Source organism: Hyperoodon ampullatus (genome assembly GCF_949752795.1).
Source record: "Hyperoodon ampullatus genome assembly, chromosome: 1".
Taxonomy (NCBI): Eukaryota; Metazoa; Chordata; class Mammalia; order Artiodactyla; family Ziphiidae; genus Hyperoodon; species Hyperoodon ampullatus.
Window position 1 is genome coordinate 151,548,352 of NC_136914.1, and position 10,550 is coordinate 151,558,901.

The window sequence follows — 10,550 nt, forward strand, 5'->3', positions numbered from 1 at the left end:
AGTGGAAAAATAGGTAAAGGAACTGAGCTATTAGCAAAAGAGGAAATATAAATGACAAGTAAACTAATGAAAGCATGTTGATGTCCACTAATTGTGTGCAAATCTGAATATAGGAGGGTTTCTGCCGATCAAATCAGCAGGGATAAAAACTCCGCTGATCACCAAAGGAGCACAGATACTGCAGGACAGTAGTGACTTTTCCCACCACCTGATGGAGTATAAATGGGGACAGACTTTCAGAGTGGTGGTGACAGCAGGGGTTTGGGTCGCAGTTATATACCAAGAAGTGTTTCCAAAGGTTCAAATCACTACTTTATCCCTATGTTCCTAGTTATAAAAATTTAACATGGACGTGAATTTTGAATTTAAAACAGGGACAAAAAGTGTGAGCAAAGATATTTATGGAATCAATATTCAAAATAGTGAAAAATTATAAACAGCTCATATGTCCAACATTATAGTAACATTAATTAATATGTGGTGTGTTTGGTACCGTGGATACTTATGCAGAATTTCTAGCGGTCTGGCAAAATGCTTATGAGTATTCACTGAAGATAAAGCAGGATATAAATGTGTGTGTACATAATTATTCCAACTTCATAACAGAAAATATAAAAATAGAATGAAATATGACAAATTGGTTTTTAAAAGGAAAAAAGATATTGCCTCTGGGAGATGAAACTGTGTGTTTTGTTTTTTATTTCCTGCTTCTTTCCAAGTTTTATATAATAAGAAGATATTTTTTATCATCAGTTACAAATAGATAGCCAAATATAAAATATGGAAGAGAGTAACTGAATATAAGAACTAAATTAAATCCAGGACTGCTTCTTATAAATTAAATTAATGTGTGTGCAAATACATACAAACACAAGTATATACATATATATGTATTTGTATTTATCAATTCTTTAACAGGACCTAATAAAAGTATACTTAGAATGAAAGAAATAGTAAGAAATGGAGTTTAAAAGAACACTGTTTGTTGTCAGAGAATTAAACAGTTGAACAGTAGTTAAAGAGCTGTTTAGAATTCTGTGCCGTAAGACCTGTTCCCTTTTATTCTTTTTGCTGATATAACTTTGTTAGACCCATATGATACTTCAAATATAATATACTTAGGGTATAAATCTTTTGGAATAACATTCCCCTGCAGATTGGTAGAGTGTGTTTTGTTGGTGGTGTTAGCCAGGAAAAAGTGGCAAAATATAGCATTTCCTATATTCTCAGACACTTTAAAATAGGGTATTTTAAATAATGCAATTCCTTGGAATCACATCAGTTCACGCATTCCTTTGCCTGTAATCTGGCTTGATTTTGTACACTCAGACCCAGGGATAATCCAAGAGGACCTTCCATTTGGGAGCTTTTTGCATGGTAGAATGTATTGGTACAGTCCTGTCAGCTGGTCCTTAGAACACCTTTTCAGAGCATACACACCCACAGGTCAAGTGGCAGCTTTGTGAATCTTTTATTAATCCAAAGCCTGTGATAAGAGAGAGAGAGATACATACATACATTACTTACATAGAAGAAACATATGAGAGAGAGAAAGACCACATTAACAGGTTTTCAAGTATATTGACTCAATGGCTGGGTAAAAAGGTCCATCATTGTACAGTGATTCTAGGTGGTTTTGGTGCTGATATAAAGTAGTAAAAAATTTTGATTCACTAATGTTGACAAACAAAAGTCATATTTATAGAGAAAGTAATAGCCCCTGGCAGAATAAAGTCCTGTTACCATGGGAACACTGTTTTTCCCGTTTTACTACTTAGAAAGAGATTATGTATATTTAACTTTGAGCTTTAATACCTGCCCACCAGGAAGTCTGAGGCAAAGTTTAAAATCCCCATCCACTCTCACCCCACCCGCAACTAAGGCTTTCTTTACCACAACGAATAACCACTGTGATTTTTTACTTTAAAAGTATTCTTAAAAAAAAAATCAGTTCCAAAACTCTGTGAACCATATGTTCAAGAACCTTAATGAGTGAGCCTTTTGAAACTTGCATTTCTGTTGAACAGTTAAAACATTTTACCTCCCAAATGGGCAATTTCCATACGAAATTAGATGTAGCCCCACCAAATTAATAAATGATCCAAAATCTTTCAGTATATATTCCTTTTTTTTTTTTTTTTTGGCGGTATGTGGGCCTCTCACTGCTGTGGCCTCTCCCGTCGTGGAGCACAGGCTCCGGACGCACAGGCTCAGCAGCCATGGCTCACGGGCCCAGCCGCTCCGCGGCATGTGGGATCCTCCCAGACCGGGGCACGAACTCGTTTCCCCTGCATCGGCAGGCGGACTCGCAACCACTGCGCCACCAGGGAAGCCCAGTATATATTCCTTTTATCTAACTTTGTGAACTACTAATTCTTCAAATCCAGATTTTACGGCACCTTCTGTGAGAAGTCTAAGCTGATCACCACAGGCCCAAGGAAATATTTTCTCCTCTGTTTCCATGGGACTTATATACATACCCAGTCCCAGTGCTCACCATATCAAGCAACTACCCATCATTCCCCAACCATACTCTGCCATTGTACTTGCTGCCCTCCTCTGCCTACCCCCTTCCACACACCTGGAAAACTCCTACTCATTCCGGAAAGCCCAGCTCAACTTTCCTTTCTCACATATAGGTCATCTGGTTTTTGAGCACTTTGTATTTATTTCCATTCCAGTATTAATTGTTGTGTTATAATTGTTTGTTTCAAAGAATATCTGCTACATAGTAGGTGTTTAACAATTCTTTGTTGAATAAATAAATTTTTCCAAGAAAGCCCATCGGCTTTCTCTGAATATTTAAAATAGTATATTTTTTCTTGAATTACATTTCTAGGATTAAAAAGAAAACTAATGTGCATTTGAATCTCTCATTAATTTTATTTTAAGTCAATTAAGCTTGTTAATTAAAGTTTACTTAAGTCTGTCAGACATTGCCAGAAAGTGTAGGATATGACACCTGCCTTCAAATCAATCATATATACGTTTGATATGAATGTAGATGGTGTCAAAAATTATTCTGAAAGTATTTAATTTCAGAGCCAAAGTTGATTTTATAGGACTTGGAGGGTAGCCTGGACTTGGAGAGCATTTAAAAAATAATAAACTTATAACTAAAATACTAGGGAATTAGAAAAACTGGGGAAAGCCTAGAGAGTTCACCTTGGAAATTGAAAAGTAGACATTTTAAAAAAGGAAACTTCCTAAAGTGTGATAGATTATCGCCTGCTGGAGCTGGTTTTATTGTCTTGCCCCTGTCTGAGGTCTCTACAATATTCCTTTTTAGGGTCTGCTCCTCAAACCACCTTGCCGAGCCCTGTGATAGAAATTTATATTTGTAGTGTTTTTTTAAAAAAACTCCTTCATTGGCTGATAAATAAGAATAGATATGTGTGAAACAACGAAATACATTAACTCATTTTTTTTTTTTTTTTTCCTACAGGAAAATCTGTGACCCAGGCCTTACTGCTTTTGAACCTGAAGCTTTGGGTAATTTAGTAGAAGGGATGGACTTTCATCGATTCTACTTTGAGAATGGTACATTTATTCTATATTTAATATCATGCCTTTTCCAAATTCTCTCTGAATTTCTCCCAAATTTACAGATTCTTTGGCTCTTTGCTGCAATGAGAGTTTTTACCTTAGTCCAGCATTTTGCATCGTATTTTAAAATTTTTGTATTTGAAATTGAAAAACATGACAGCCTTAAGAGTTTTGGTATGTTTTGAAAAGTATCTAAGTTTATATAAAAAAGTGATGTTGATTGAATATACCCCATAGAAGTCCCAGTGAATGTATAATATAAGCTGTCAAATTAGTGACCAAAAATTGTTGAATTTTTCATAAAACATTGTATATGAAAAGATAAAAGAAACCACAGCATGCCAGAATATTTGACATAGAGGAGGGCTTTCAAGCATAATTAGTGCTCCTTTTCAAGGTAAAATATAAATGAAGATGGGTAATCAGATAAATATTTCAGTTCCAATTACAAGAATTTTAATGGCCTCAGAGGAAAGAGAAAGTGACAAAACAAACTCCTGCAGAATTCCTTCAGTTCACCAAGAAAAGCGTAAGCCAGAAGTTCCTTTTCCTCACACCTAACGACATTAGGTATCATGTTGTGTTTGCATGATGCAGGGAGGGAATTCACCTTTTGCAGTGAGATTTTGATGAATTAAAGAGGAACTGTAGTAATGATTAGGATAATCAAGCTCACGTCCAGTAATTATAAGCACTGAAAATGTCTGCCTTGGCATGGATTTTTACATTTAATGAATTGCTTTGTCTTACATGCACTAGACATTTGCAAGCAAAGATAATTATGTGGTAAATTGGCCTTAACAAAGCTTCAGTAAATGTTCTCCTGTTCTCTCTGTTCCATCCCGCACTGTGATTGACAGCATCTCGTAATGTTTTTCTTCAGTTGACTGTCAATTGACACCATCTCACCTGTAGTAAAAAAAATAATTAACCCATTAATATTTTAACTTACCTCAACATAACACTGTACATCATTACTTTCCATAAATACATATTCTTCATAATAGGATATTCTTTTTTACATGACTGTAGCACTAAGTAATTTATTCAGATCTTTTCTGAAAATGGAGGATGTGTTTGGATAACAGGTAAAACAGTTCTACCTCTTTCAGTGATCTAAGAGAGTAGCATCATCAATCAATTATCTGCACTAAATCTTCATATCTCTTAGTCATTGAATAACTAGAATAAATAGCTATTGTCAAAACAACAAAGGCTGGAGCCTAGTGAGGGCTTGCTCAACCAAAGAAAACAGCTAGAAAATCAGAATCAGGCTATATGGCCAACACTAAATTTTGGATTTTTACTGGATGACCACAGCTGGACTAACATAGAATGGATGCTACTAAATAAAGGAGCCACAGGATGAGATGGGGAAACAGATTCACACTATGGCCAGCCTGTTTAGGAGACAGCAGTCTCCATGCTTGATATGTTCCCCTTGTCCCATGTACTTCACCAACTAACAAAAAAATGAACAAGCCCACAGGATACCCTGTCAACTGCCCCAGTGGTTCCTTCATTGGAAAGACAGGAACTGCTCCGTGTACCTGGGCCAGCCCTTCTCCATCTCTATTCATATTATGGCTTGTTGCTAACCACTTCCCAATATAAACAAATATGTCTCTCCAGCTTTCTCACTCAAAGTTTTCAGAGTGGCATACGATTTAACTACAAAGGGAGTCAAAGAGAATAATAACTGTATTTACTTCTGCTCTTTTTCTTTATACTTTGCACAGTACCAGGCATTCAATTAATGCAAAGAATTAATAGTTGAATGAATGGCATTCTATTTATTGGTCCCAACTGAAGTTATTATTGGTTTTGGTTTACTTTACATAGAAACTAAATTCTCTTTTCCATGTTGTTCTCTTTCAGCTTTGTCCAAAAGCAATAAACCAATCCACACTATTATCCTGAACCCCCATGTACATCTGGTAGGCGATGATGCTGCCTGCATAGCATACATTAGGCTCACACAGTACATGGATGGCAGCGGAATGCCAAAAACAATGCAGTCAGAAGAGACACGTGTGTGGCACCGCCGGGATGGAAAGTGGCAGAATGTTCATTTTCATCGCTCGGGGTCGCGAACAGTACCCATCAAGTAAATATTTCCAGGCTGTCAGCTTCTTTGTTAATATACCCCTGGTCAGCGTCTTTTACTTATTCCATTGTTAATAGCATGGCATCTGTTATTTAATGCTAGTGGTCATTTAGTGGTCAGTTACACTGGTGGGAATTAATGTTTCATGAGAAGCAGTCTGTAATTATCCAGAAAGATCAATCAGACTAGCCTTTTGTGGGTTGAAACTTGCCCTAGAAAGTACACAATAGTTTTAGATAGCAATTAGAGGATACCCTATTAAGCTGATTTCTCTTATGGTTAAATCAGGGAGAATTCATGTAATAAGGTAAACTATTTATGACTTCATTGTCACAATTGGCAGAGGAAGGGGAAAAATTAGGGGAAAAAGTTTCTAAAATGACCAATACAGTTGACCCTCCTTATCCATGGTTTCCTTACTCACAGGTTCAACCAGCCTCAGATTAAAAATGTTCAGGGGTGGAGAAATTCCAGTAAGTTTCAAAAAGCACAACTTAAATTTGTCTTGCAGGGAACTATTTACATAGCATTTACATTGTGTTAGGTATTATAAGTAAACTAGAGATTATTTAAAATATATTGGAGGATGTGTGTAGGTTATATGAAATACTGTGCCATTTTATATAAGGAACTTGGGAATCTGCAAATTTTGATACACTTGGGGGTTCTGAAACCAATTCCCCCCCCCACATACTGTGGGGAGACTGTATAATATCAGGAGCTTCATTTCATAGATTTTTTTCTACTGGTGCTCAATTACAAATATTAGGAGAAATTTATGAAATACAGCATTTAAAATGCAAGTATTAGGTATTTCAGCATCTTTCTCACTACACCACTCTACCTCAGATGTCATGTTTGCTCTTCCAATCAATAATTAGACATATTTATTGCACATCACATAGGTGCTTAACTTGTGCCAGGTAAAATGCAAGATGAAAGATGTTGCCCTTAAGGAACTTAAGAACTTATATTCTGGTTTAGAAAGCAACTTATCACCAATACCAAAGAAAAAACTAAAATAAAGTTTATAATCAACTTCAGTGTAGAAGGGAATGAATGACCAATGTAGCAAACTGTTTATAACACTTTGGAAGTATACTGTGTATAAAAGATAGAATTTTGAACAAGGTCTTGAGGAGTGGAATTTGGAGAAATGGAAGGATAGAAAGAATAAAAGGAAGATAGTCCAAGTTCAAGGAGCATCATGAGGAAAAGCACAGGGTCAGACGTTAGCTTCCTGTGGTAGAGGATTGTCAGTAAGGAAGGCTGGCTCTAGCTCGAGTCAAGGGAAATCATGGGAATTAAGGTTGCATCAGTAAAGTGGGGTGAGATGAGAACAAGAAGGGGTGTTCAGAATCAGTAGAAGTTCGGCCAACTGCTGATCTCATTACAGATTCTCTCACCAGGATTACCTGTTAATATCTAGGGGGCATGGGATGGGGAATCAAGGCCACACAAACAGCCATTCAACTCACTCCAGAGAATCCATCAAAATGTCTTAGTTTAATAATGTCCCAACACAGTGGTTTTCAATGGCCTTCTCTATAGCCTTATTATGTATCACTGTTGGATTTGTAAAAAGTGGGTCAGTAAGGAAAAAAGAAAAAGGTTGAAATTCACTCCAAAAAAAATAGCTAAGTAAGAGAAAGACAAAAAGATGTAATGATAATGAAGACAACTGTTTTTGTGCATTTCTGTGTTTTTTACTCCAAAGAGGTACAACACAAATTGCCAGTTAATACAGAAGGGATTACATTCATTCAGTACTAGAAGGTTAGGTTTTTCTACAATTCCCTAAAGTGTTTATAGGATAGAGCCTATTTAAGAAAACTTCATTTTATGCCAGGTGGCTTAAATGGGGCTTCTCTTAATAGGCCATCTTGTATTCCAATTGGGAAAGAAAACTTCTCAGGAAGCACCTCTTTGTGGCAAAACATCTAAGGCCTGAAAACCATTCATATGTGGGTCTTGTAAGTAACACCCTGCTCCATGATACTTTGTGATTGGAGCTAATGACTGAAAAGCTGCATGGCTGTTTTTCCTCCCTTTGAGGATATTTCCTCACATTATTTCAGTGAAAACCATATTTGCATGAGCTCTTGAGTCTAACATTTGGCACCACTGTGTAGCATAACCCATATTTTCAAGGTACTAAGATGCTGAGGAGACCCTACCTTCAGCATATGGATTGTGGCAGGTTTGGAATATCCTGGAGTTCTCACATCAAAAGTCAATTCTATCTGGGTCAATTCAGACAACTCTCAATTATCCAGAACTAATTTATATCAGGCTCTAGGATGTTTTGGTGTCTTACTGTTGTTCAAGAGGTTACAGTTCCTGTTCTGTGCTTGGCTAAGGTTAATACGTAGATTAATTTGCCTTGCCTGACTGAGTATAATGGTATTTGACCACGAGGAGGAAGTCAAGCTGAAATTTAAAACTCACAAAGTGAGTAATTCCAGAGGATAATTGAAAGTTGACTGTAATTCAATTCATGCCTGCATTGTTATTTCCTAAGATTTGCTTCTTACCTTGGATTAGAAGAATTCAGATATGTGTGGTACTGTTGTGAATTTTTTCCCCATTCAAAGCACTGAACCTTGTCAGACCTTGGAAGAAGTAGTGCTCCCAGCTGTTGGTTTAAAGAAAGAAGACCTCCAATTTAATAAGAACAATCATGTTTTCCCTTCTTTTGAGGCCGTAAAATTGAATTCTAGGTTTGATTTCCAGCAGAGTCTAAGAATGACGACAGAAGCTAAAGGATGAATTTGAACTTTTAGTCTCTTTCAACCAAATAATGCTATTCATTTATTAATTTGTCTGGTAAACATGAATGCTTGAACTGTATGTTTAGATTTAATCATGTGATTGCAGCCTGGGTCCCTGTCTATTTTTAGCTTAGCTCAGTGTGGACAAATTGACAGATTAAAGTAGAAGATCCATATTAATTGCTTAATATTGTGCATTTTCTCTTTTAATGACTGCAAGCAAAGATCTCTTATACATAGTATTTTCAATCTATTACTTAACTGCTGAGTTATGAAATTGTAGCCTAGCCTAATCTTTGGCAAAGCAATTTGGTGATACTTTGTAAAACAGTTTAATTTATGTCTCCCCTCTCTCCTTTCAGCTAAGTATCAACAGTGCCACTTCTGCATTCTCTGTTCTCACCTGGATGGTAACCCTGGGCCGTCCTCTCCTCCTCTTCATGCATGTTTCTGAGTGCATGAAGTTGTGAAGGTCCTACGTGTAATGCATATGTGATGCATCATCTTGTCATATATTCCTTCCTATACATTGTTTACACTTCAACTATGGAGATGTTCCATGCAAACTTCAATCACTGTTGGCAAACAATAGGGGGAGGTCAGACAAAAAAAATTCCACAATACTCCAAGTACAAACCTACTCATCCAGTTTCTCTGCTTATGCCAAGACTTAACAGACTTCAAAATTATCGCTCTTTGAATGACAGTTTGTAACAGAAATGTAAGTTTTTTAAAACTCTTTGCTGTTCATCTGTTTTAGCTTTTTTGCTTAACAAAAAAAGGCAAAAGAAATTACCTTCAGTTTCCTGGTGTGATCCTGGTTGAAATGGATGATTTTTCACTGAAAGCTGTGTTGCTGTTTAACAATTAAAAGAGTTGATATGTGGGCAGAATCACTTATGAATGTGGAAGCGAGAATCGGTGGGTTTGCTACTACCTAAAGTCATGTCTTTTTTGGTCAAACTGTGTAAACTGGAAAAACTCACGTCATTGACGAGTTTGATCACTTTAAGGTATACTTGCACTGTTCTGGTGAAATTTGCTGAATTGAATTTTTTGTTCCTTTCTCAAACCTATGCTCTTTTTTCTTCATTTTCTCCTATTTCTTTATTACTTTTGTTTGCTTCCTTTATATTTTTCTGTTTTTCATTCTTTTTTCTTTTTGTCTAGTAGTGTGAGAAAAGTGAAATTTGCATAATGAAGGTAAAATACAAACTGAGGCCTAAACTAGTGCTTTGGAGGTGTCTAAACTAGTGCTTTGTTCATCTTCTGGGCCCATAAAAACGATGTCAAGGATTTCAAAAGTTTGTAATTCTGCTCGAGTTGGGACGTAGGGATCCTAACCATGTTGGAGGTATTAGAATTGTTTAAACTTATAATAAAACCAAGTAGGTTCCTACTGTACCTGCACCACGTCTTACTGATTGGTGCAGTTGCCAGGAGAGTACCAAGCTGGTCGTCGATCAGGATTTTGTGCAAAGGCACTTCCTTCTGCCTTGCAGGATGCACACCTCCTGTGTCATCACTGGCTAGTTTTCTGAAGTTAGAGAGGCCTGCAGTTGTTTTCCATTCTCCTTAGTGTTTGTTTTGAACTCTGTCTCTGTGACTTGTGCTTTTGTAGCTTCGCTCATGTGTCAGAGTAACATTATCTTCCTGCGAGGAGTTAGCATTTTCCTATTTAAAAAAAGGTGGGTGGGTGGGAGGGATTGTCCCTGTTTTCTCTGTGCTTCTCATTTCTCCTTTGTTTATTCAATTCCTGTGGGGCTTTTTCTCCTCCCTGAAATGCTTTATAGTGCATGGTACCTTCATCAACGTTATTTTAACAATAGTAATTCACAATCCTCAGAAGCCTATTTTTAAAGCAGAAGCAAAAAATAAAAAAATCAACCCTCCCTCTTTTCTCTCATTTCACCTTTCTGTGTTGATTACTAATCACTTTAGATATTGTTGCTAGTGAATGTATGGTAGATGGATTGAAGCTTTTCTGATAATTATTACACGATTTAAAACAATATATATTTAAAATAAAATAAATATATACAGTAAATGTATTGGGCCATGTTAACCTGCCAATGAGATCTGTGAAAAAGTAATGGCCTCATTTTTCCCTTTTTAATTTCTTTTAC

The 10,550-nt window shown here is 36.5% G+C and overlaps 1 protein-coding gene across 20 annotated transcripts in view; it reads left to right on the forward strand.

Moving 5' to 3' along the window:
- The window catches only part of CAMK2D (calcium/calmodulin dependent protein kinase II delta), a gene marked incomplete at both ends in the record, with an annotated part of 262,163 nt that extends 253,285 nt beyond the window's left edge, over nucleotides 1-8,878 (forward strand). For 13 of the 20 annotated variants that reach the window (XM_079716667.1, XM_079716683.1, XM_079716669.1 and 10 more), the window contains 3 exons: nucleotides 3,446-3,540; nucleotides 5,425-5,653; nucleotides 7,531-7,597. In XM_079716667.1, coding sequence (XP_079572793.1) covers nucleotides 3,446-3,540; nucleotides 5,425-5,653; nucleotides 7,531-7,597 — 391 coding nt within the window. Of the gene's footprint in view, nucleotides 1-3,445; nucleotides 3,541-5,424; nucleotides 5,658-6,079; nucleotides 6,127-7,530; nucleotides 7,598-8,786 lie in introns of those variants that run through there. The other 7 variants (XM_079716668.1, XM_079716676.1, XM_079716675.1 and 4 more) reach the window with 2 other exon arrangements.
- Between the last annotated feature and the right edge of the window lie 1,672 nt (nucleotides 8,879-10,550).